General features: G+C 51.1%; 3 protein-coding genes across 3 annotated transcripts; 2 read left to right on the top strand and 1 right to left on the bottom strand.

Moving 5' to 3' along the window:
* The first annotated feature begins 560 nt into the window (after positions 1-560).
* Positions 561-13,889, top strand: LOC100903001 (kinesin-like protein unc-104). Its single transcript, XM_029112444.1, has 13 exons — positions 561-575; positions 873-1,025; positions 1,114-1,275; positions 1,386-1,469; positions 1,759-2,674; positions 2,798-4,186; positions 4,263-4,422; positions 4,518-4,608; positions 4,727-4,962; positions 5,354-5,570; positions 5,653-6,835; positions 6,924-7,122; positions 13,811-13,889. Exons 1-13 carry the CDS (start codon positions 561-563, stop codon positions 13,887-13,889), a joined length of 4,884 nt encoding a protein of 1,627 aa, XP_028968277.1.
* A 1,710-nt stretch (positions 13,890-15,599) lies between these two features.
* On the bottom strand, positions 15,600-19,324 carry Uba2 (Ubiquitin-like activating enzyme 2). The gene is given in 11 exon segments (XM_018640813.1): positions 15,600-16,089; positions 16,220-16,388; positions 16,470-16,640; positions 16,799-16,991; positions 17,105-17,329; positions 17,494-17,784; positions 17,786-17,844; positions 18,110-18,283; positions 18,419-18,566; positions 18,682-18,836; positions 18,974-19,324. Coding segments are annotated over 11 exon segments (1,776 nt in total). The 5' UTR covers positions 19,082-19,324; the 3' UTR covers positions 15,600-16,006.
* A 2,159-nt stretch (positions 19,325-21,483) lies between these two features.
* On the top strand, positions 21,484-23,921 carry LOC100897607 (uncharacterized). Its single transcript, XM_003746773.1, has 4 exons — positions 21,484-21,504; positions 21,686-21,887; positions 22,325-22,471; positions 22,663-23,921. The coding sequence occupies exons 1-4, from the start codon at positions 21,484-21,486 to the stop codon at positions 23,919-23,921; spliced, it is 1,629 nt and encodes a 542-aa protein (XP_003746821.1).
* Positions 23,922-26,476: the final 2,555 nt, after the last annotated feature.

The following is a 26,476-nucleotide window of genomic DNA, read 5'->3' as shown; positions in this document are numbered from 1 at the left end:
CATTATCGAATCAGCTGGAGTGGATTTGATTCACATCTTCGGATCTTTTTACCAATCTTTGGGGTGATCTCTCTCGAATCACACATTCACGGTCATCGAAACCGGTGTTCCCGGCGTTCACCTACTCGAGAAAAAAAAGATGCGTTCATTTCGTTCAATCCATTCGAAAAGTTTCCTGTCTAGCTGTCAGTCTCAGCTGCTGCCCGAAAACAGAACACATTGAGGAGCTGCTCATCTGAGCGACTCAGAATCCGGTGACGAGGTTCTAGCGAATAGGTGACGCACAAATGTGTATAAAGTCTTAGAATCTTGGGAAGTGTGGTGCTGTCAAGTTTTGGACGTTCAATGAAGTGACGGGATTCGCATACGATTTCGCCGGTGGCCTTGATGTCGGGAACAAGCTGATCAGGTATTTCTGTCGAGACCTTAAGTTTCGTCTGTGATGATTTTCTCCGACTTCCGCATCGTCCTGTTCATTTTGACAGATTGATTGACAGTCCTGTTGATCTGTCTTCCCCCCTAGGATCTCATCGGTACTGTCCTCACAGAGAGACTACGCCATGTCATCCGTAAAGGTGAGCTAGGGAACTTTTCCAAGTTGACTTGGGGGCAAGCTCAAAAGGATGGAACGGAATACCTCTATCACACCTTGTCCGAGGGTCCTCTCTATACAGGTTCTCGACCGTACAGGCGGCGTATATGAGCTGTCCTTGTACAACGAATCTGATGACGAGAATTTTTTTTCCCCACGAGTTTTTTTTCACTCAACTTCGATCCACTTCGAGGAGATTCGATGTGTTCAGCTCCCTCATACGGGGGAGCACTGTCGGGAAAGCGGTAGGCAAACCAAATCACCGGCTCCATTCCTCTAGGTGGCCGTGAGGGTTCGCCCTTTCAATAAGCGCGAACTCACCAGAGACTGTCGTCTTATCATCCAAATGCAAGACAACACCACGGTGATCGAAAATCCTAGAGACGGAATCACGAAGAACTTCAATTATGACTACTCGTACTGGTCCACGAACGTGAGTTGAACGCCAGGCTACTTCGACCGAATTTTTGATTCATCTCATTGAAACATTCCCCGCTATCCTAAAAATTGAACAACCGCAGACTTCCGATCCTCACTTCGCGGGCCAGGATCAAGTGTACAGCGATATCGGCGAGGAGATGCTGCAGCACGCATTCGATGGCTACAACGTATGCATTTTCGCATACGGCCAAACGGGAGCCGGGAAAAGCTATACCATGATGGGTCGTCAAGAAGAAGGACAGGTGGGGCTCGGATAGCTTTCGGCGCGTTGATAGCGCGCAAGGCTCTGACAACTTCCCGCAACGAAAAGACCTTCGTTTCAATTGTCTCAATAAGGGGCATAACATTCCAGGAGGGCATCATACCTCATATCTGCAAAGATCTGTTCTTCAAAGTGAGAGAAGATCCCGTAGAAGATATGCTGTACTCCGTTGAGGTATACAATATTGATGATTATAATTGTATAGTATAATTAGGGATGTAAATTGTTCGCGGACCGCCAATGGAGGCCGCGAATTTCCGCGAATTTGGCGGAAATTTCCCGCGAATAATTTACAACCCTAAGTATAATGACTATGGTAGCTATTAAAATTTTCATAATACATTTGAATACGATCAGGTAATATAATCCAGTAGGATGATCAATGTTCTGCGACAGCGTCTAACCATAGCCGATATTTCTCAATGTTCCTCAATTATTCTACTTGTGATATCTCTCCGATCAGGTTTCTTACATGGAGATCTATTGTGAGCGGGTCCGAGATCTATTGAATCCTCAAAACAAGAATAATCTGCGGGTTCGTGAGCATCCGCTACTGGGGCCCTACGTAGAGGATCTTTCGAAGCTGGTCGTGACATCCTACGAGGACATCAATAACCTCATGGATGAAGGGAACAAGGCCAGAACCGTCGCTGCGACGAACATGAACGAAACGTCGTCGAGGTCGCACGCCGTGTTCACGATAATGTTCACCCAACGCAGACACGATAAACAGACGGGTCTTGATACCGAGAAGGTGAGCAAAATTTCGCTCGTGGATCTAGCCGGCAGTGAGCGAGCCGACTCAACGGGAGCCCAAGGAACCCGCCTGAAGGAGGGAGCGAACATCAACAAGTCTCTCACGACCCTCGGCAAAGTCATATCAGGTTTGGCTGAAATGGCGGCCAATCGGAACACAAAGAGAAAGAGGGCCGATCACATACCTTATCGAGATTCCGTGTTGACATGGCTTCTCAAAGAGAACCTCGGAGGTAATTCCAAGACGGCAATGATAGCCGCGATATCGCCGGCCGATATCAACTATGACGAAACGCTGTCTACCTTGCGGTACGCAGATCGTGCCAAGCAAATCGTGTGCAAAGCAGTCGTCAATGAAGACGCCAACGCCCGGATGATCCGTGAACTGAAAGAGGAAATAAGCAAGCTCAAAAATCTTCTGGTTGCCGAAGGGATCAAGATAGACGATGTTCAGAACAGTCCTAGACCCAATCGGAAGTTACATTCTGGAGCTACCGAAGATAAAATCGAACAATTACAAGAAAGTGAGAAACTCATCGCTGAACTCAATCAAACGTGGGAGGAAAAACTCAAGAAAACCGAGGATATAAGGAAGCAGAGGGAGGCTGTTCTCGCCGAAATGGGTAATTTCACGAATGGCATCTGGCGAGGCCTGTGATACTACTCAATATCAAAGTTCCCGCCTAAACTGGGAATTAAATGCTAGATACGGATCTTGGCGCGATCTCTGACCCTTGCGTTTCCAGGCGTAGCATTGAAGGACGACGGGGACACGCTCGGCGTATTTTCGCCGAAGAAAACACCTCATCTGGTGAATCTGAATGAAGATCCTCTCATGTCGGAGTGTCTATTGTACTACATCAAGGACGGTCTCACCCGGGTCGGTCGGCCTGACGCAAACGTATCGCAAGACATCAAACTCACGGGCAGCGAAATTCAGAACGAGCACTGCACGTTCCAGAATCACGATGGGGTCGTGTCGCTCGTGCCATGCGAGGGGGCTACTGTTTTCGTTAACGGGAAAGAAGTGGTCGATCAGGTGGAACTCCGAAGCGGGATGCGAGTCATCCTGGGCAAATACCACGTTTTCAGATTCCAACACCCGGAACAGGCGCGAGAATTCCGAGGTCGCTCCCCGACATCTGACGAGCCCGCAGCTGTGGATTGGACTTTTGCCCAGAGGGAGTTATTGGAGAAGCAGGGCATCGACCTCAAACTCGAAATGGAGAAGAAAGTCGTCGCGATTGAAGAGCAGTACAAGCGGGAGAAAGAAGAAGCCGACCAGCACTTCGCCGAAGAACGCAAAAACTACGAGGCCAAAATCGAGAGTTTGCAGCGGCAGGTCGAGGAGGTGTCCATGATGTCGTCGATGACATCATCATACGCGCTGTCAGCTTTCCTCGAGCCCTCGGAGGAGACACTCCCCGAGGAGGAATTCGAACCGCTCGACGAAGCCCAGCTGAAAATCGCGCGAATCGCGTTCGACAAATGGAAGATCCACCGGTTCACGTCTCTCCGCGATGACCTCTGGGGGAATGCCATTTTCCTCAAAGAGGCCAACGCGATCAGCGTGGAGCTCAAGAAGCGAGTTCAGTTCCAGTTCGTTCTCTTGAGCGATACCCCCTATTCACCACTGCCGGCGGAGCTGTGCGCGGCCGATGGTCGCAAGACCGTTGTCGCCGTTGAAGTCCGGGACGGGAGGAACGGAACGACGCATCATTGGTCGCTAGAGAAGCTGCGACGGCGCTTAGAGCTAATGCGTGAGATGTATCAAAATGGAAACGACGGCTCACCGATAGCTGACTTGGACGCGCAGAGCGATCCCTTTTTTGATTGCTCCCCCTGGTTCCGGTCGATTGGACGAGCCTTTGTGTATCTCAAGCATCTCATGTATCCGGACGAGGCCCTCGTCCAGACGGTGGCAATCGTTAATGACAAAGGCGATGTAGTCGGCTTCTTGCGGGTCGCGGTTCAGGCGGGAACCGGTGGGGACGAGCAGGCCAGCGGCGTCCGGCAGTTTGCAAGAATTCGATTCGAAGACGACAGCCATGGAGTAGAATCCGCGGGATTCGATGGAGGAGAACGTTCTACGGTAGAACGTTGTGACGAAGGCTTCGACAAGGGTTATGATCAAGGTGAGTCTCCCAGCCGGATCTCGCGGACCCCGAGCAGAGCTTCCGCAGAGATTTGAGGATCTTCATGTCTCTTCAGAAACCCCGGGTGATCCACTTGTTCGCGAGATTGACAACGAACGAGACGACCTCGAGCCGCCCGCTCACCTGCGGCTTGGATCTGAGTTCACTTTCCATATATCGGTCCTCCAGGCCATTGGCATCGCCGAGGAATATTCTGATATATTCTGCCAGTTCAAGTAAGTGACTATTCGCATAATCGTTCGGGTCTCAGTGCTTCGGTCAGGAGCCTCCGACTCATTCTCCATCGCCTAACGCCTTCCACCTCCCATAGTTTCCTCCATCGGAGCGATGAAGCCTTCTCGACGGAGCCGCTGAAGAATACTGCCAGGGGGCCACCACCGGGATTTTTCTACAAGCAGAACGTAAGCTACCTCTCCTTATTCACTAATTCGAACGCTGGATTCCATAATACGGGTGGATTTTTCCCGCATCCGGCCGCTGTTCGTGCGAAGGAGCAATAACACCGAGCGAGCTCTGCAGATAACGGTGACGGTGACCCGGGCTTTCGTGAAATACATCAAGACTCGGCCGATCGTTTTTGAAGTTCTGGGTCACTATCAAGCCTATCCCCTCTACAAGGATCCATGTATTGAATCGATCAAACCCCGAGCTGAATGTCCGCCAACACGTCAAGCGCCGCGTCGTATGCTTCCAAGGTCGCTTCCGATTTCTCAGCCGGTGCGCTCGCCAAAGTTCGGTGTCGTTCCTCAAGCAAGGTATCTTCCCATCGCTTCATGCTCGCTTGCGAACCCGTATTTCTGCATCTCCCACCAGAGGTCTCACTTTGGACGTATTCCTGGGCATCTGCTTACTCGGGCCATTAACCCGCATGGGGAGGAATTCGAGAAGTCTCAATCGCGTCCGAAGAACTTCTGAGGGATATCTCTAGAATAATGCTCTGAGGTGCCCTCGAGGAGTCGTCGATTCTGACGCTCAGTGACATAATCGGCGTTAGCTCCACGGTGCCAATAATCCCTTGCGAGTCACGTCAGAGAGGGGCCGCTTTCCGCTTCCGGGGGCTTCATGGCTGCTCAGGCAACACAAGTTGAAATTCCGCAATCCATTTTTTTTGCTTCCTCTTGACTTCTGTCGCTTGTGTCATTCTAGCGCGACAAGCCATATCGTCGCGAAACACGACATTCTCGTCTGGTTTGAAATCTGCGAACTCACGCAGAACGGAGAGTATCTCCCGGCCGCCGTTTCGCAACACGACGAGAATCCCTGTCTGAGGGGCAGTTTCCATCTGCATCAAGGCATTCAGCGTCGTATTCGAATAACTCTGGTTCACGAAAGAACGGAAAATCTCCCATGGAAGGACGTAAAGGTATGAAGCCCGTATTTTTCTCCGTAGTCCTTGAATTCAAGCGACACATCGATTCGTCCCCACATTGCCCTCCGTCCCCCAGGAAATCATGGTCGGAAGACTGCGATCCACGCCGGAGAGCGAATCCGTCAACGACGAGAGCGATGGTTGTGTCCTCAGCTTGGGCCTGTTCCCGCCACGCCAATTGGAGATGCCCGCAGGCGACGAGAGGTGTTTCTATCACTTCGAAGCAGCCTGGGACTCATCGTTGCACAATTCGCCGCTTCTTAACAGGGTGACCCAGTCTGGAGAACACGTATACATGACGATCTCGGCCTACGTCGAGTTGGACAACTGCGCGCAGCCTGCGATCATAACGAAGGATCTTTGTCTCGTGATCAATGAACGCGATGCTCGACTCCCGTCCAATACGCGAAGCCTGAAAACTCTGTTCAGCGGAGGTGTCCGAAACTCTGACGCTGATCACGTCACCGGTCTCTACGAGGTGGCTCTCAAGAGAGCGTCCGACTCTGGAAGCCCTGGCGTTCAGCGACGTCAGAGACGCGTGCTCGATACGTCGACGACGTACGTGAGAGGGGAGGAGAACCTTGCGGGGTGGCGACCGAGAGGCGACTCGTTGATTTTCGATCATCAATGGGAACTTGAGAAATTGACACGTCTCGAGCAAACGGAAAAGGTCCGCCACCACCTCCTTCTTCGAGAGAAGCTCGGGCTCGAAGCCGGTCCGAAAGCGCGGCGATTCCCCTTGGACGTTTCGATGTCGCCGTCGGGGCAGAAATCGTTTTCGATGCCGGAAGACAGCGTTTACGATCCTTGGGTCATGTCAGAACGGGAGGAGTCGCTCTCACGTAAGATCATTAGTCTCGTCAATAGTCACGTCCCCCTCCAACTGACCCAGGACCAGACCGAGACCCCCACGGCATCCGAGGGAGAATTATTTTCGCCATCAGCGTCCAGCCCCCCGTCCTGCCGTGTTCTATCACCGACGTCTGAAGCGAACGCTACAACCGGACCTCCGCCGGGTGGACTCAGACCGGTTCCGATGGACGGAAGCTGCACCGGAAGCCTGATGTTCTCCAGCGGAACGGTTTCCGCCATGTTGAAACCTTACGTCGCTGAGGTAGAAGAGATCAGAGTCAGTCCCGTGGTCAGCCGCAGAGGAACTCTCAATCTGCTTGTGGACAAAGCTCAATCTTGGGTCAAGCGATACGTCACGATTCGGCGGCCTTATATGTTTGTCTACAAGGATCAGAGCGATCCAATTGGTGAGTATGTCTCTGAAGTTCCTTCTCCGGTCGATTGACCCGAGGAAAGAATTCGGCGCCACTCACGGCCTCATCCTTCCCATTGCAGAGCGTGAGATCATCAATCTATCTACATCCGAGATCAACTATAACGAGGAACAGCAGGCCATGCTGAAAGTGCCACCACATTCGACTTTCTCGGTCGTCACGGCTTCCGGCGGATATTTATTGCAGACGGAGAGCGGCTACGAGAGAGAAATACATGACTGGCTGTACGCCATAAATCCGCTGCTTGCAGGCCAGATTAGGTGAGGCTGAGAATGAAGAGCGAGGCCCTTAGCATCGCCTTGGCGGCGGCCAATCGACCTGCAAACTCAGTCAGAACGCACTTTTTCCCCGATCGTTCATGTATGTGTGGAGTTCTCCTCTACTCTCAGGATGTCACCGATGAGAAACGGCACCCCTTTCCGGATTCTTATTCCTTCACTTGCTATTTCACTACACAATACATTTGTGTTTCCTGTCCTCTCTATGTTTTTCCATCATGCTGTCCGCCACTGCGGGATCACAGGCCACTTGGTATCTGCAGTGCTCCTCCTGATCTTATCGTTAGTCTTCCGTATATGTTTATATCTCGTCGAGTTTTCGATGTTGGTGAAGTCCATTTGTTGTGGAACTGTGCAGTGGAATGTTCGGGCAGACTGCTAATCGAGCGACTATTGTATTGTTCAGACACTGCGATCGCCGAGGGTCACGTGAGTTTGTTCGTCTACTCGTCCGTGGTCAGAAATCGATGTTTATCTCCCTCAAATAACCATAGTGACTAAGGGCTGATGTTAAACTTAGTCTATCCAGGTATTATAGTTCTCCGCTTTGTGGAGCCTTCGAGTCCGGACCCCGATCCTGAGTTCGTTCGAACATTCATCCTTCCAGGTCGAAGCGATCCAGAAGCGTGAGAAAATCACGGCGATGTCCATGATGCTAGTCCGCAGTTGAAGTTGATCAAAGTCGAGAGGGCAAGCACATCCGTCGAATCTATAGCAAAGTCTCATCGATTGTAAATCACGGATAGCGATAATGTTGTTTCTTTTGTCGATTTGTAGACTCATTCGGAGATTCGAAACCTCAGGCTGAAAGGAGGCTGGAGTTCGCGCAATGTTCGAACCTGATCTGACGAATGGATCATACCATACCTTTTTTCCCTTCTCGTGGAATTCCCCGTCCCGTGTCGGCAGTGGACAGCGGCTGCCGCATCATCGGACGACTCACTCCTTCGGAGATTCTCTGGCCTATTCTGAAAACAATGGGTTCGACTGGAAAGCCGGCAGGAGGTTCACAGCCCTCCTCCAGCGAACTCGTGGGGAGAACTTCCTTGGCAGCAGCGGGTGGGAAAGCGACGGATGCGTCAACTCCCTACCACTATTTTCACACGGCAAAGACTCATAGGGTTGGCTCCACCTTCTAGCGAGCCGACACCAAATCACGGAGTCCGAGTCCGTTCTCGATTGAATGACGCACATAATCACGAAGCCTCAATTTTCCTCGATAATACTTATTCTGGGGACTCTTCTGAACACCCCTTATGTATTTCTTCATATCTGTCTTACTTCTTACTATATATATATATACATCTTGACGGTTAGACGGTCTCCTGGGATGGCATTCTCGGAGAAACCAGCACTGACGAGTTTTTTTTAGTCGACTTGAGGTTCTGACTGGTGACTCGATGACTATCAGGGACCTGATCGTGAGAAGTCGTCATTGTCGCACATATTGTGAGGAATTCCTATCACGCTCAGCCTGCGAGGACGCGGGACGAGTATTGTGGCACTGCGTCCTGGTTTGCAGGGACCTGATATTCGCATAGGTGGCGCTCAATAGATTTGTAACGGAGATGCTCGCGTCGGCCCAGGAGGTCTTCGGGGCTGAAATGTTGTTGAACTTGGAAGAATAAAGAATGTTGGACAGAAATCATCTTGTTTACTTAAGAGTTCTGAACTATCCTCACGAGTCTCATCTCAATTCAGAGGTCGTTTCTGGAGTCTCCTATGCGGAAACCATTTTGAACAAGAGCGATCTCGACGCAGGTCCTCGAATCGTCCTTCGGCTCCTCTCACTCCTTCATTCCGGGGGATTCCGCTGTGATCACTCCCGAGAGCCTTCGAGCACCGATCAGCTCTCAACCGCGCGCATCCGCTTCACCATACGAGGGGGACTCCCGGTTTTCAGGAGATGCGAAGCTCTAACTCCACCTGCAGATGAGCAGTCCTCCTGCGCTGACCCGAGTGTATGCACTCGCCGCATTCGACCTCGGAACGATGCTCTGCCGAATTAAGGAAAGACATCCGAGCGAGAGGGAAGGAATACCGATCGATTGAATCGAGATAGTACGCAACTTTATTAGCACTCCTACGATCTCATCTCCTCGGCCAGAAGGAGAATGAAACGCTTTCTACAAGACGCTCGCAAGAAATGATAGAGTCCGATGAACAGAAGGCAGAAAAGAGCGTAAACTCGTGGCTCCTCCTCTCCAAACTATTCGTTCTAGATGCATACACGATGACGAACCGGAAAGCTCGGCTCATCATTCTCGTGACCCTCAACTTATACAGATTTTCCATCGGGAACAATGCAGCCGATGCTTCTCATACTTCTTTCACATCTTTCTGATTCTCAGAACAATACTGAACTCACATCTCATCATCATCATCCTGCGATGAAGTTGAAACAATTGCTCGAGGGGAATTCATCCGGCACTGATCGCCAATCAAGAGCCGATGAACCGAGCGTGGACAGGCTCGCTTCTTTCTGCGACATCTCCATCGTCAACTAGCCGAACGATTCGCTGAACCCAACTAACCGGTCTGTTGGCTCAATACCAAGCTTTCTAACCTCAGGAAGCTCTCGATTTCGCTGCTCGACACAGTAGGAAGGAGGCTCGACTCCAGGAGCATCACTCCGGAGTATTTCCATGATGGAGTGTTGCAGAGCCCTCTTCAGCGTCCCTCTTCGACTCGTCGAATGGAAATCCCCCGAAAACTCGCCGAGTATTCATAATTGTTTTGGGCACGGCCACTTGCTCTCGTATCTCAATTGATATCATGCTATAGCTCATCTGGCAGGCCAGAGAGAGTCCGAACTCAAAATCCATGCATCCACCAATCACTCTTCTCTCTTTCTCGCTCACTTATGCTACTCATTAGCTAGCGTACCTACAGCTGACGAAGACCAAGTCAGCACTAGTGACTACGCGATGTCCGCTCCTTCTCCCGAATGAATTAACGTATGTTGCTCTGACTGGCTCTGATGATTTTCTATTGGCATGCGTCCACGTAGGCGGAGTTTTGAATACTCGCTCTCAGTCTTTCGGAGAGGATGCCTAAGATTACAGTTGGGTATAAATATCCATGAATAACAATACGAAAGTCCGATCAAGGAACCTTCCGAGGCACGTCGCTTCGGACTGAAGGTCCACCAATTAGCTCGAATCGACATCAGTATCACTCTCATCATTCGCCGAAAAGCTCTGCAGCTGTCTCGAAGTTCATCGTAACGATTCCGAATCGACCGTCGTTTGAAGGGAAGCGAGATACTCCTCGTCGATCTCGTATTAAAGTAAATTTTGAATCAGGCGAGAGCTGTCGGCAGCGTTTACAACGAGCTGTCGGTCTCAAGTTTTGGAAGAGAATCACTCGAATATCTAGATCGCGCGCTCTACGATTTGCTGGTCTGGGGTGACGCGGCAGACACTTGGAACATGATGAGGCGGAAATTTATAACCTGAAAGGAGCATGAATGTCACTTGAGGGCGGGATAACAACATTGGTATTTCTCGCTCGAATAACATCGATCCACAACGCCCTCGTCGAGCTACGGAGCGAATGATGATTCAAGAGGACGCGGTGAGCGTCAATCGCTCTGATATGCCATCAAAGCCGAGCGTTTGAGATCCGCTCTAACCTTCGCCGAGAGGAGTCGATTAACTTCTTGCGAATCCTTCACCGCCAGTGGTACGATTGCTGATTCGCTGGTTGCTTCATTGAATTCATAATGATGGACCTGAGGCTCCAATCTCATGTCTCCGAAGGGGCCCGGGAGGACTAGGAAGTGGATGACCGTTGGACTGAAAAGCGACAGAGATTGAGATGCGTCGATTTCTCGCGATCGCAGGGGATGGGGAAACAATGAAAACCCCTGGATGCGGAAATGCCTCCTAGTCGGGGTAAAAGAGATCCACCTGTTGATCTTTGTCTTGAGCACAAGCTGGTAGCTGAGGTAACGGTCTGAGAAATTTTGAGGGTCTCGCTGGTTGTTGTTGACGAATGCTTTGCATGCCCACTGCATGTTGAACGCTGAGAAGCGATGCGTCTCGAAGTAGAGTTTCGTGATGTACTCGTCGGTGCGGTATGGCTTGAACTGCAGGTCTGAATTGAAGGTTCGTGTGAGTATTTAGGCTCGTACTCAGAGCAACATACGGCTCATTTTGCGACCCCACTCAAATATTTGAGTGAAGTCGCCCTTCGGCAGAGAGATCATGAACGCGAAGTGCAGGGGCCCTACCAGTGAAGACGAGTTTCTCGAAACTCAGCAAGTCGAAGAGGGTTGTGCTTGTCCGTTTCTGCTCAGCGTCTTTGTCCTCCAGTTTCTGGAGTGCCGCGAGTATCTGCGGGGAGCAAGGTGAGAATCTATTAGGCCTCTCCAGGATCAGACAATCGGGGAATGGGAACGCTCCATATTCCATGGGAAGGGCTATGGCTCGCGGGAATTCACCTCGACGCCTGTTTTGTTCGGGTGGGCGCAACTCTCGTGGTGTCTGTCAAGCTCATGGGAAGGCCCTAGCCAGAGACAGCCGATCTTTGCATAGGCACACGACACTTTCCTGTAATATTCATAAGAGATCCCTCATATACAGGAAGCTTGACCTGATTTCCCCAAAATGTGGGCCGTATCTCAACGGTCACGAGCCCAAGGGATGGAAGAGGAGGTGAAGTAAGGGAAGGAGATCAAGTTCGGCGATTCTTCACCTTTCATCGCAGAGGTTCGACTCATGGTGTCTGAGTTCGCTCCGGGGCAGTTGCTCGGAACAGAATTGACATTCTGCGGGAAGCTCGCAAACGGCCTTTTCGACGGCAAGATTTCGCGAACATAGCTCTCTGTAAGTACGAGCAAGTCGGTGAGGGGAAGCATCTCGGCTCTCAGACTTCGGAATATCTTCCGAGGGAATTCAGAAATATTTCTGGCAGAGAAGGCCTGGCTAAGCTCGGAAGCTGGGAACGTACTTAGAAATGACGGTGCGGCAGTTGGGGCAAGTCGCCGGGGTGTCGTCCCGGAGCCTCGCATCTGCGAGGAGATGTGTGAAACAGGCCGCGCACATCAAATGTCCGTTGGAGCACTGCAAAGATTATTTCGAAAATGAAACACCGACCATGAATTAGACTGCGATCATCCCGATGAGCGCCGGATCGGAGTCATGTTCGGAACGAGCAGTGTCGAGTTGCTTGGATGAAACCTTCGGACGGCGCTTTATTGTCGACGGAATTGATCCTCTCGAGTCCGGAAGTGACTTTCTAAGCGCATGCTCCAAGTCATGAGCCCGCCGGGATCGGTCCGACCGACGCGTTGTCGAGCACTCGAAAATATTTTGGACTTGCTTGAGCGATTCGGTCTCGTGTGTCCCCGCGGTCACGAGAAACACGAGCCGACTCCAGCAAATGGAAAGAGGGGCCCATCGGACTGTTGTTGTGGATGCCAGTCGGATATCACGCAGGAGTCGACGCTGTCTGACTTCTCCGAGTGGGTCCGATCCCGGATTGGTCAGAATAGAGCCTTGGTCTTCAGCCACCAGCGTTATACACCGGTTCTGTTCAGTTGTTCCCTGTGTCATCTGAAACCCGAGCTCTATGCTCCTCGTGTCCAAGATCTGAATGGATGAGGAATATAGGCCGCATCAGCAAAACATCGACAGTCGGAACGACGATCAGAGCGTCCAACTCTCTCGTCGTGACTCGACGACGGTGCTCGAGGCAGACTTTGAGTCAAATCGCGCGGAGGGGTACGAGAGCTCCGCAAACTCCAAAAAAGATCTGGACGAAGTCTGAAATCGAATTCTGATCGGCGATAATCCTCCGAGGGAAGAGTTTAGAGGGGAACGATCGATGATGAAGATGCCTCTCAGAATGGATATCGCGAGCGAGATCGCGAATCATTGATAACTCCACCCTGGAAGTCGAATCGAAGCTCCTCTTTTAGGTCAGATAAGGTTCCGCGATCGACCACTTAGTTCTACTTAGAAGGACTGACTGAAAAGAAATGAGAGAGAACACTCGAAACGACAGATACTGCTCGTTCGCTTTCTCCCTCGCTGCGGATCAGGCCGCCGTCGTCGGCGCCCCGTTGTTCGGGGTGCTGTGACGCAGTTAGCGAATTCAACCAGTACCGCCGTATAGTTTTCGGGCGACCCGATCGCGAGTGGTTATTGTCGACAGCTTCACATCAACGACGACCAGAATATAGTTAAGCGGTGGAGGCACGGCTGGTAGAATGCAGAAAAAAAACTTCTGGAAGGTCGACTTGTTGGAACGCATGGAAAATCTAGCGAGCCATCAGCAACGCACCAAGCTCCGTGCAAGGAACTTCTGCGAGATGCGGAACTCCGTTGACTGGTTGAAGCGTTCGGACGACGGCCTTGCTTGTCAGCTGACCGATTGAAACCGTTTCTTGAAGAGCAGCATGAGAACGGAGACTTCGATCTTGAGCTGTCAGAGCTTCGATTCGAAAATTGCAACAACGAGCTCTCTCCCGAAAATTCAATGGAGATCCGACGGGGTTTTCTCCGCACACAGAACAGAAATTAATTGCTGCAAAGTTGAAGGACCCAGCTCGAGACCACGAAACCAACCTGATAGATAGTATTGCGAGGAAGATCCAGACACACTCCGCAGCAGAGCAGATTGTGAAGTCGGGTTTCCAGCTTTTCGGCTTTCTGCGAGGCGCCAGATCGAAGTTTCTTGCTCGGCGGCAATTCCGTGATTTCAGATCTCGGACTTGGGGTTCGAGGACTATCGTTCATCTTTGAAGCTTGGCGGACGTTGCCGTCGGAACAGAGGGAAGAAGCTTTTTCTGTTCTGCGCAGGTCTTTCTTCCCTCGGCGATAACAAACACTGTACTTAGAAATACGGCTGAATTGACGAGAGATCGATGCTTGGAACTTGGAAGGTTGGTCGCAGCAACCGAGACCGTTCGACCGACGAGTGGTTGTGGAATGATTGACGATCAACAACTTTCACTGTGGAAAAACTGTTTTGTTTTGCACGTGGTGGCGCTGGCTCATCTCCCTTGTGAACACGATAGAGCTCTCCTGGAGATTGTGAGAGCTTATCGAAACTCTCGCGTACAAATGTTTGAAGAGAATTCGTCGAATCCGAGGCGCTCTCTACCAGTGGTGCAGCATCAGCTGGCTGGCTATCCCGAACAGCTGATGCGATGTGATACAATGACGTCATGAGAGACGCCCAAAGACAGGAAAGGCTATCCTGCGCGACTCTGGGGAAAGAGCACTCGCCAAAATGGCGGGAGAATTCAATCAAGTCCTCACTCATCACTGTGCCCCGAGCTCCGACCCACTACTACGACAATATCCGTGAACGCCGATCGTGAGTGTCCTCACCGCTCACGGATTCCGAGAAGAAACCGCTTGAGGCTGGTGAAACAACGGAGCGGATCGTCTGATCCACCGAATTCGAACGACCGCTTCGCTCGGTAACTGAGATAGGATGTTCCCGAGAGATATTCGTCCCATCCTTCTTCACGGTACAAATGTCGATCAGTGGAAATTATTCAATGGGTCTGATCGGTGTGGATTCCTGATCTGCAGCGCAAACCACAGTGATCAATCCTCGGCAATCCCCCGTCCGGGGGCTGTGGGATTATCCCGAGGGCGGATCCTTCCCCTGCCCTCTCGCACCTAGTTTGAATTGATGTTCGGCGGAAGGTTTCCATTCACTTGGACCTCAAATTTTGCCCTTCCTCGAGGTTTTTTGAGAAACTGATTGTGTACCGGGGAACTCATCTCTCCGCCGGCCTCCTCAAACTTACGCATGCTCTCACCAGAGCAAGCCTCATGAATCAATGAAGAATAAAGGGAGTCGTTCCCTTAAAAGTTTCTACTGCAGGAGTCTCAACGAGTTTCTACTGTAGAGAGCGGGGGTTTTCATCGAAAACTCCGGACAGGCCGCACGGGAAAATTTTCCTTGTCTTGTCCGACAGATTGAACCTTCCTGTCGAGCAATCTAGTGTCACCGTTTAGCTGTACAACGACACCAATTGTTCGGAAGACGTCTACTAGCGGATTTCAGGCAGGACGGAATGATTCGGACGATGATTTTCTCCATCGATTCTATCTCCTGGTCAGGATGATGAACATCCGAGAATCGGGCGGATACTACTGTACGATGGCTATAGATTCGGAGAGCCGCTAACAATTCGCATGCTATGTGGAGGCAGGGGGCGGCTCGCGGGCCACACAGGAAAGTCCCACGGGCCGCAATTCGTTCACCCTTGGATCGAGAAATATCTCTCAATGATGAGTTCTACACAAAAAGTGTGTGGAACGTAGTTCATAAGACTGAATCTCGATCTATGTACATGGATGCATAATCATTGTTTCGCATCAACGCCCGGTCTATCGATCTCTCTCGTCTCAAAGTGGCTCCGAATTCCCACACGTCACGGAGTGTTCTCCTCACGAAGGCTGAGCTTCCCCAAAAGGTCAGACACAAAGGCGAAGGTTCCGGTGTAAAATTTTTATTTTCATCTCCGGGTCACTTGAAAGAAAGCTCCCTTCGTGGGGCAGGAAAACATGAGACGGATGATAATTTACTTTCTTGCATTCCGTTCCACACTGTGCTCCTCATTTTGGCATTTCCGTGAGAGAAGAGATCCGCAGCGGAGTTGAGATAGGAAGATACAGGAACAGAACATCTCCAGACTCCACAGATTGATACATGCGACTCAGAGGAATCTGTCGCAGCGATGATCTTCCTCAGGATGAACTCGACAAATTCTTTGTAGTTCAGAAGAGCCAAGTGTGCGAGTTCACCTCGACGAATGAGGTCAGAACTTTTCCCCTTTCTGGAGCTCCGTTTATTCAGGTGGATTTTAAGAGGAACGCGAAACCTCCATACATTATCGCTTCTATTCCACTTTCTGTTTTTTCTGAGGCGGCGGTTTGACATCTTCTTCTTCCTCTGCCATATCCGGCTCGATGATCAGTAAATCTGTAAAGGTTCGATCGTCAGCTCAGACTGTAACACCACCTCCCGGAGGAAAAAATCATGAAGGCGCGGGGGTCGAGCGCAGCCAAGAGCCGCAAAGGATTCCGGGACTCGGAATTCAAGGTGCGCTCACCGTCATCCTCCACGACCAGAACATCGCCCGCTCCCTTCGAACAAGAGGGCTCAGCTGTTTCTTTTCCATTAGTCTCCGCAGCTTCTTCAGTGGGTTTCGGAAGCTCGCCTCGAACCTCGAATTCGGCGCCATCAGCGAGTTTTTCTTCCGTATGTACAATATTTATAAGCTGAGGGGGAAATACCCATCGTTACAAGAAATTCGATCTCATCCGGGAGAAATGAGCTCGGCTGATTTCGGGGGAACTCACAACGTTGAAGTTTTGGAGGAAATCGTCGCAGCTAAGTCGAGCACAATGAATCATGCCGAGCTCCTCCATCGTTTTCTCCTCGAGGTGGTCCGTTTCACCTTCTTCGGATGATATCACCAGAGTTCCGGTGCCTTCGTTAGTGACATCAGGAGCTGACATATTCAGGATGTCCTGCGGAAAAGATCACACCTGTCTCGTACGGTCCCAAGGTCGCCCTATCGATTGGATACACGGCAAAGCGATGGTCCGCGATAATACGGAATTCTCAGTAGGTTTTTCTCTCGGGTCGTAATCTATCAGGGAATGAATTTCCGGTTGAAGAAAATTACCTTGAGTAGCTTGTCGCGGAACACCTTCATCGTCGTCGTTTTCGTGTTGACAACAACGAAAATTTCGTGCTTCTCGGAACACGAGTAGCATTTCGGATTCGGTTGCTCCATGGTTGACGACCGAATTATCTGATGGCTGTCCGGATGATGATGCCGACTCAGGTAGACCGATTTACATTTATCAGCTTTCCCCCTGCGAGGATGAAATGATAAAGTCGAGCTCGGGATCGAAATGAGGCTAGACGCCCTCAATGTCCTCCAGCCGAATTGTCATCCTTATCGATGCAGAAGTTTCCCTGAACTCACTTGAGAATTTTTAACGCCTGGAGGACAATTAGACCGGAAATGACAGCGTTCGTCGTTGCGATGGCTGGGATGATATTTCCCGCCATCGACTTGACTTCAAATTGAGTCTTCATCGGGATGTTGAAGCACTTCATGCGGATGTTTGCACAGGCCGTGACAAAATCCAGGCTAGCGTCGTCGTCCTTGTCCCATGTCAGATATTCACCTTCAGGTAGAGCTTCATAGCTGGAAATTGAGCGAACTTGTTGGTCCTCATGCCTACGATGATGAATAAAAACTCGGAAGCCGCTTCCCCCTCCCGAAACATACAAGAGGTACCAGACCGGGTCTCTGAAACATACGCTCCCGGGAACCCTGGGCTCAAGTACTTGTTCGATGATTTCGCTCACCTCTCCTTGAGTACTCGCAAACTGCTTCGGAATACCTCCATGCATTCAGTCAAGCCCCATAAGCGCTGATCCCGCATTCCTGTTGGTTCCTTCCAGCCCACGAGATCTTCAGCGGAGAAGAGGATGGCTTCGGGGGCGCGTCGTTTCTCCCATAGGTCGCTCATGTCTCGTAGGTAGTTGATGTCGTCGTGGAACAATTTGTTGAACACCTTCTCGGCGTCATAGCCGCATTCGGCCGCCCATTCTCGGGTCGAGACTCGAGCGACGTTTCCGTCCCCCTTGTCGTTTTGGCATGATCTTATCGGCGTCGATCTTCCCACCGAGCTCAGGGTCCGTGGAGTCGGGAGAGACCTACAATAGACGTCTTAGGTTGAGTGCCCCTTTCTCATTCGGAGTCCCTCAAAAGCCGAGGTGTCGCTCGAGCTGACACCATCGCAAGCATGTTCCAAAGGAGAATCTGCTTGAAAGTCACGAGAAACAACAGGTACCCAGCGACATGTCCCCGTGATCCTCACTGTTATTCAACGTTCGGCCTCGTATACCCCCTCCCCTCTTCGAAATGGAGACGACGTTGGATTGTTCCCCGGCTCCCGCCGGAATCGATAAATTCACTAACCTCTTCGTCCGCGTCTGATAGGCCAAAGAGCTGGTTGAACAAATGCTTGGCCCATACGATACAATGGATGGGTTCCGAGGGCGTGTTGCGAATAGTGCAGCCGGCGAACGTTTTCTCCGCGGCTTTCGGTCTGCACTCGTAGCATTCTGATTTTCCTTTCAGAATCGGCATCACCTGCCACCGACGAAGAATCGACGGTACGATTAGGAAAGGGTAAAGGATTCACCGAAAGGAAGCCTCCCCTGGATGAGTGGAGCTCTGCTCGGCGAAATATCAGGCGACTCGTTCCGCATCCATCCTGATTCTCACCTGACCGAGGTAGCCCTGAGTACCGCTCTCAAGCAAGGGCACCCCCGCTGCGAGACACAGTCGATTCACATGGTTCCGGGCTAATCGGTTGTCCAGTGCATTGAGCACGATGTCGAACTTGGCGAAGTACTCCCGGTTGTACTCAGGTCTGCAAGGCGCAAATTTTCTCTTACAAATCGTCTTCTTATTGATGAGTTCTCTGTATCCTGAATCATTTCATCATGCCTCGGGAGGAATCTTTCCTTGAAGATCTGGGAACTTACTTAATGACCGTGTCATGCAAGGCGGTTATTTTGGCGTCAGGACAGAATTCCAACACGCTCTCTTTGGCTACAAGTGCTTTGGATTTCCCAACATGCTCCTTCCGGAAGAGGAACTGCCGGTTGAGATTACTGAAGTCGATCGTATCGAGATCAATCTGCGGAAGAGTCAAGGGTGAGTCAAACAGTGCGCCGTACTTGACGCTCTCGAGAACTGTATTCGATCGTTCTGAGAAGAGCAGCCTGTTGAATGAGGACCGCAGAGCAAGTGCCCCCTTTGGTACAGAGTGCTCACCACTTCGAGGTCCCGGAAGCCACATAGAACGAGGTTCTTCAAGAGTTCGCAACCGATGCCACCGGCACCGACGACCAGTAGCTTTGCCTCGGAGACCGTTTTCACCATTTCTGATCGACTTCGTCTTCACAGGCCGGAATCCCGGTCGGTTCGAGATCAGATTTCCTCCGGAAAATGTCTCGCTGAGGACTCTCGGGCAGAGAACCGTCGGCTCTACACGACGCTTTTTCTCTATCGTCGATTGAGCCTTGCTTGAGAAATTTCTTCCCCGGGTCGCCGCTGAAGTAGCTGTTGAAAACAAACACGAGCAGCAGCAGAGGAGCGCCACAGCGGCGACGGCACAGAGACTGTGTATTGCCGGCGCGCCAAACACACAAGTAGGTGATGCGAAAAATGGTGATGATGTCAGCAACGATGCGGCTGGCGCGGGAGCGAGAGGCGAGGAACCCCATATCCACGACGACAAGCTCGACACCGAGATGTCGAAGCAGCTATAAGACTCGTGTCCGGGCCCAGATCCTGGACCCCATAGAAGAGGTCTGGGAGAACGCATCGTAGACATAGGAGTCCAGACCCCGTACTGCAGGAGAAGGGAAAAGAACTTCGAATTCGGTAGCCGGCGGCGCAGAGCATGTCGGATTCGAGGCTCTACTTTATTTTTCGATTTTATTCCATGAAAGCATTACCGTCTAATCGATAACCCTGTTTTCGAATCTGCTGCGGAAAAGATCGAAGAACTCGTGCGGGAGGGCGATTGATGCATCACCCCCGCTCTCCATCTGTTGGCCACCCCAAGCCCTCTTCCATATCACATCGACCTGTCACCGGCTAGGAACACCAAGAATGGCGCGGCCTCGCATGGAGAAGCTTTTTCGGGCGCAAAAGATTCCCTATCCAGGCGTTGGAGTCTGCATGCTGCTCACAACGAGGAGCCTTTCCACCGACTTCCTTCGCAAGCCCCGCGACATAGCCATCGATGCGCGGATATCTCAAATCGTAGCCGGTGGCAAGCCGACAATGGTGGCGCGACGCCACGAGAATTCTTTGTTCGTTGGCGGGCGCGAAAACCCCTGCGCGGACCAAGACTCCCTCCTAACTAATTCTTAGTTTCCGGTTGATCAGCTGTCACAGTGAGCTGATATCATGAATCATGAACGCAGGAACAAGGGAAAAAGATTCGGATATAAAGTTATAGATAATAATAAATAATGAAAGTCGCTAATGATGTCACCCTGATTCCAGTCAAGAATATCAAGTCAATGAATTGTTGAGACCCTAGAAGAACCGAACCAAGACCGCCGGCAAGAGAGAAATGTCCGACAGGACCTCAGACTCAGGTTCATGGGATGCGCCATAGCAACCTCAGATCGAAGACCCAGCACCAAAACTCCGCATACGAATTTTCGGTTACGAAGGCTGCACCTTACTGAGAGAAGACTCCAATATGAGCGCCATCTGCAGGAGGCAGGCCATGTGCAGAAATGATCGTCGATCCAATATTTTAAGATTCTCGATATACATGCGGGTGTCTCCAATATCACCCGAAGCTCTAAAGTGCCTAGGCATCCGACGGCCTCAATCCCCATATCCCGGGCTATCTGACATTGTACTCGCGGTATCCCCACAGTCAGGTCGGATCTTCCAGGAGAAACCTATGTCACCCTCGAAGCGAAGAATTCTGAGGTGAAAAATTACTCCTCGGAGCAGAGACGCCCGACGCCGCGCTGCCACGCGGATCACATCCCTCGAGATATCTGCTCGATTGAGCTTTTTTTGACGCCTGGGAATAACCGTGGAAGTTCAACATTTGACATTCCGAAGTCCCCCCTCTAGGTCTAATGCTTGGGGCAGGAGATTCAGAGACTTTGGAGCCAAGCAAGCCGGAGCCTCCTCCGGGAAGTAGAGGTCGAGATGCTACTTTGGAGGATCCTCTCTGCGCTGATGATCGACCACAATGACGAGCGTAGGCTGTGCTAGGGGCGGAGAGCTGCGCCAAACTCGAGAAGATCAGAGAAGGTTCACCCCCATGTTCATGTTCGGACCCCGAGACCCACACAAGCGCGCTTCTTCAGGAAGTGTCGACGATACGTCCAAGTCTTTCATTCGACAAGTTTGTGGAGCTTATTCCCTCATAGCAAGTCCAGTCGCTCTTCCTTTTTCTCCCGGACCTTGCTCGCTTCGTTCGCGCAGGTCAGCCCCGAAGAGAATCTTCAGAGGGAACATGGCGCAGAATTGAGCGATCGTAGTCACTCACTGACTGCCTACTCGAATTGAGGCTTCTATCCAATTCAGCCCGCGGTCGGAGAGCGTGATCGTGTACAGCTAAACGCCAAGTCGCGTACGCGGGCTGAATCAGAGCTGCCCCAAGCGAGAGTTGCGACGCTGAATTTTTTTCCGCGCTCAAAGTCAATGGTGCGCGTGACTCTAGTCGAGCAAGATATTTTATGATCTGAATCATTAGGCCTGCGGCCGGGATTCTCATGACTACTCGACCCTATACGACAGCGACAATGAACGGACTACCGAACGAGGTAAGTGGTATTTCGAACTCGACTCCCGCGCCCATTCCGCCCGGATCGGAGTCGTCGGGAACTTGCGGATCAAAATTGCGTCCGGGTTTGATAGCAGGATTGAAGGCTACGGACTAATCTTCTCGAGATTCCTTTGTACGTGAACAATTTAATGAGGCAGCTCCAAAACATTCCTCTCCAGCTGCTGAAGCAGATGTTGCTCAATCTGGACCCCATGGATCGCATGAACTGCGCTGCGACGTGCCGCCTGTGGGCAGACGCAGTGGCCTCCTCTTCGATGCTGGAGGACATCAAAGTTGTGATCAATGGGATCTCGTTCCACGAAGCCGTTCCATCTCTGATGCAGAGCAAACGGGAGTACACGAAGCTCGAGATCCGCAGAGGTAATTGCGCTTCTTTCTAAGCCTAAACGCTGGGCATGGATGCTGGGTACCGCGTACTACGCGCTCAAACGGGTCGGATCTTAGATAGATACCGTTCCCGCTTGTCCACACAAAGTCCTCGATAGTCTCTACTGAGAGAATTGATCTTCCGATCGGATCGATGCTTCAAGACCCATCCTTTCGATTGTTTCGCTCGTCGCATTTCCGATGAGTTCCATCGAAATTCAGAGCCGTATCGGATCCGAGCTTGGTCAATGAAAGTATCAGTTATATGATGACACGTCAGGAAAACTGATCTTCCTTCCACAATGAACGGGATTTTAAATCTGCGCGGCGAAGAGATCTGAAGATCTCAGCGTGGAATTCCGCTGGCCGCGCTTCTTCTGTCCCTCGATCCTCCAGCATTCGAAATCTCTTAATTTTCTTCTGCACCTTAGCCAATCTTACCGAGTTGGACTCCTGCTTCTGGACCAAGATGTGCAAGAATCTCCGCAAACTGGTCCTCGATCAATGCTTATGGACCGACGAGGTCTTCTACTCCATCCTCGTACAGTGCACGGAGGTGGAAAGCTTCGAATTCGGAGGTTAGTTTCACGTAGATCGGTACAACGATTTCCACAGATGCGGAACGCTTAGGAAGATGAACGGCATAGAATGCGATTGGACCGACTCTCGATCGGTTGTGTACGGAAGCGGACCCCCCAGATCTCTCGAGGTCCCTTCGCTATTATTGAAATGAGAAATACCTTCTAACTGGAAGCATCACCGCCCGCAGATTTCGCACTGATCGATTCGGTCTCCTTCGAGCTGCCTGAAGAAATCCCTCTTCAGGAGCTCCGCGACAAACTAAGGAAAGCCAGACATCTGAAGCTCCGAGTGCCGATGTCAGAGTCGACCCTGGACATCTTCCTCAAGCTCATGCCCGAGTTGACCTCCCTCTCGCTAGATGAAATCCCCGGCGAGGGCGATTTCGCCTTCCGCAGCTTGGTGCCGTGTTTCACAAGAGCTGAGCAGAGATTCACGAAACTGAGCTTCTGCATCGAGAACGTCGAGGACCAGACGATGAAGGGTCTCATAGAGTCGTATGCGGAGTGTCTACAAGAGCTGCGCTTGGTCCCGTGCTTCGAATATTACGAGACGCTCAACGCAATTCAAGATTGTACCAGGCTCAGGCGTCTACATCTAGGCCAGTGCGCTATTCTGCAGGACCCCAAGCTCGAGCGAATAATACTCAACAATCCCGACTTGGAGGTCCTGGTTTGCGACAACTCCCATCAACTCGAGAAAATAGGCTTGAGGGAAATCCACCGACTCAGGAAACTCAGGCATCTCTGCCTATCATTCGCGAAGAGAATTCCAAGTAGCTCTCTCTGCAACATCGGGAGGCTGCCGAACCTCCAGCACCTGGATCTGAGGAAAACTCATAGCGATCTCAGGTTCTTCCAGAGCATCGCATGCCTCAGAGAGCTCCGGGTACTCAAAGTTGGTTCGACCGATTTCACGTCGGATTGTTTTTCTATAATCGTCGAGAACTTTGAGAAACTGGAAACCCTCTTTTTCTCAAAGAGCGACATGCTGAGTGATGAAGACGGGATCAAGCTTCACCTCCTGAGAAACCTCAAGGATCTTCGTTTCGCGCCCGGTCCGGCTACCACAGACAGGACGTTCGAGGATGGACTCGGCTCACCCTACATGATGCGTCTCCATTTGACCGGCTGTGCTCTCACAGATTTCGGACTCGAGAAAATAGCAGAGCATCACGGTCATCTGAGAGAATTGACTCTCTTCAAGTGCAATCAGATCACAGACGCCGGAATCGCTGTACTACTCAGACGTCAGCCTTATCTCCGGAAGCTGGTTCTGATGAGCAATAGATTCTTGACGGAGAACAGCATCAGAATACTCCTGGACGTGTGTCCTCGACTGAAGGAGCTCGAGGTCAGATGCATGAGCGACGGCATGAACTTCATGCTTCGGGATAAGAGACCTCAGCTCGACTTACGCGAAGCACACCGAAGACCTCGGTATCTTTGAGGCCGCCGCTTCGACAGGACATGGGTCGCGGCGGTGACCCCGCTGGAGAGGAGAGGATAAACCTCGTCCGAGGTTTTCTGGGATTCATTCTTATCAAAGCTATGGCTGTGTTTCTCTGAGAAGATCAATGTTGGAGGGTCGCATCGAAATCGTTCCTTAATAGGTATATTTTACAATAGACAGATTAGTATCCTAACTTAGAATAATCTTATTATCATTTTTTCGAATCGCCGAGCCGTAAATGATATCATAATAATAATATATCGTCATTGATAGAGACAATAAACTCCAAGCCCTGAAACCAGTGAGCGTAAATTTTCCTCTCTTCTAGGCTCTTCTAGGTCATTCGGAGATCTCCGCCCGCAATCACGACCTAGCGTTTATAGAAAATCTTCCGTGAAGTAGATTGGCTTTGTTCATTAGGTGCTTCAGGGCTCAACGGACCCTCTGGGATATGGATTCCACCCATCTTAGTTTCTCTCACAATGTATGAAAAGCACGCTGATGCCTACGAACATGCTTGGTTCCTAGAGCGCCAAAGAGAAATCTCGCAGGACGAAGTTCCTTGGAAACTCATCGCACCCCCAATCGGTGGGCTCTCTTAGAGCCTGGATGCTTGGGCGAGAATCGATTCGGAAGTTTGCAAATTCACTCAGATCAGTTAGTATCAATCATATGATGAGAAGAGAGTCAGTCCGGATGGACTCGATTCACAGTAAGACAAAACGAACTCGCCTTCGACGGCACTTGCCGGCCATAGCCCTCCGTAAGTGCGACCAGGATCTCGGGCAGAAACTCCTCTTAAGTTCACTTTCTGGAAACCATTAGCAATGAGCAATGAGCTCACCAATCTCGTCGGCCCACCAATCACGAAAAGCAGTACCCGCGGTCGTTCAACCCTTGAGGAATCGGATTTCAGGAACGATTTCCATTCTTCCGCGATCCTCTCCACGCGGGCATCAGAGAGATCTCAGGCATGTACGAACTCGCACAGAATTCGCGTCACTTCCCTGTCCTCTGGGAGTTTCCTCTTACTCGTCTCGCCGGAGCTCGACAAGGCCAAATGATCTGTTACTCGTCTTTGACAACGAAATCACGAAGCGGCATTAACCATGAGCTATGATTCTTTCACCATTCTATCCGCGGTACTTTGGAGCATCTATCTCTTGCTGTCGAGCGACCCGCGGCAAAGCGCACTCCGAGGGGGTGGTTTCTCCACTCTCTCTGGGCGATTCCTCGCCGTATTCGCTATCGTAACCATCTTTGAAGAACTGATCCACTATTTCTCTGGCGGATTACTTCGCGGAGGAAATCCCGCGGATCGGGAACCTCTCCCAGGAGCTTCGGATCGAGCTGAGCAGCCATTGAGGGGAGGCAAACCAGAGCGAGCCATTGCGGATGAAGAACAGAAACGTGACGCATCGAGACACCCGCCGGCCGCGAGAGCGAAGGGCGATGGAGCTCCTAAGCTACTCACGAAATGGCAGAACGTCATGACCGAGCCCACTATCGATGAGATACGAGAGCGGATCCGCATCAGGATGCCCCTCTCTGTTCTGCTTGCTGGACCAGAGCCGACTCTCATGCACATAGAGGAGATCCTGACCGCCTATAAGAAGGCTCAACTCCAAAGGAACTCCCTGTTCGTAGTTGATGAGTTCGATCACTTGGTGCCGCTCCCTTTAGTCATTGACAAGTGGAACGAAGCGAGAAAGCTCATCAAACTTCTCGTCAAAGATCCCCACGGACGACCTAAGTTTGACATAATTTCCTCAGAGGGTCTGGCGTACATGTACTTCGCCGGGGTCAAGCTGCCTCCTTTGAAACGATCGATCGACTATGTGATGGCTCTGGTTAGTCTTTCGGAACTTATCGAGAAAGGATTCGAGCTCCACGACGAGGGAGGGACCAAAAGAGTGACCTTGGACGAGCTCAATGCCTTGTACGAACGCTCGGAAATCTATGTAGCGGCTGGCAACGTTTGGTTACCTCTCACGTCCGATCGTGTTGAAATGTACGTCGCACGATACCCTCAAGTATATTTCGACGAGCAGTGGTGGCTGGCGACACCAGATATACTAAATTGGATACAAAGAAAGATTGCTGCAGAGAAAGCATCCGAACCTCCACCTCCCAGAATGGAGGGATCCTCGGCAAATACACTTCCGTGAGAATAAATCGAGGATTCTGAAATAATTTCCCTGAGATATCTGTAATCCGATAAGCTTCTTGCGACATTGGCGCATACCAATCATACGGAAGTCCCGAACGTTCATGGGGGACCGGTGACTAGACATGCAACCTCTCGGAGAAGGAGAAAAACAAGAATTTGGGAGGAAGTCTCAAGGAGTTGCATCGGCTCTGGAGCTCGGATTCTCGATAGCTCTCATAACTGACGTGAGACAAACGCACTGTACATCAGTAGCGTGCATCCATTGCTCTAGAGAGGAATTGGGTCCGTACAGTCCCTTGCTTGCATGCCGCCACATGAGTGTGATTACGATCTAACTCCTGTGTCGGTGAGGTATGCTCGAAGATGCGAAGACCTATCTAAA

The sequence above is a fragment of the Galendromus occidentalis genome, unplaced genomic scaffold (genome assembly GCF_000255335.2).
Source record: "Galendromus occidentalis unplaced genomic scaffold, Mocc_1.1 scf7180000077501, whole genome shotgun sequence".
NCBI lineage: Eukaryota > Metazoa > Arthropoda > Arachnida > Mesostigmata > Phytoseiidae > Galendromus > Galendromus occidentalis.
This window is presented reverse-complemented; position numbering and strand designations above follow the sequence as displayed.

What these genes read in the sequence shown, in the direction of transcription:
- LOC100903001 (XM_029112444.1), top strand. An exon ending in GTCGTCAAGAAGAAGGACAG is followed by an intron (nt 1,276 to 1,385) that starts GTGGGGCTCGGA and finishes ATAACATTCCAG; the next exon opens with GAGGGCATCATACCTCATAT. An exon ending in GATTTTTCTACAAGCAGAAC is followed by an intron (nt 4,609 to 4,726) that starts GTAAGCTACCTC and finishes CGAGCTCTGCAG; the next exon opens with ATAACGGTGACGGTGACCCG.
- LOC100897607 (XM_003746773.1), top strand. Translation starts at nt 21,484, where the DNA reads ATGAACGGACTACCGAACGAG. An exon ending in GAAGCTCGAGATCCGCAGAG is followed by an intron (nt 21,888 to 22,324) that starts GTAATTGCGCTT and finishes TCTGCACCTTAG; the next exon opens with CCAATCTTACCGAGTTGGAC. An exon ending in GGAAAGCTTCGAATTCGGAG is followed by an intron (nt 22,472 to 22,662) that starts GTTAGTTTCACG and finishes CACCGCCCGCAG; the next exon opens with ATTTCGCACTGATCGATTCG.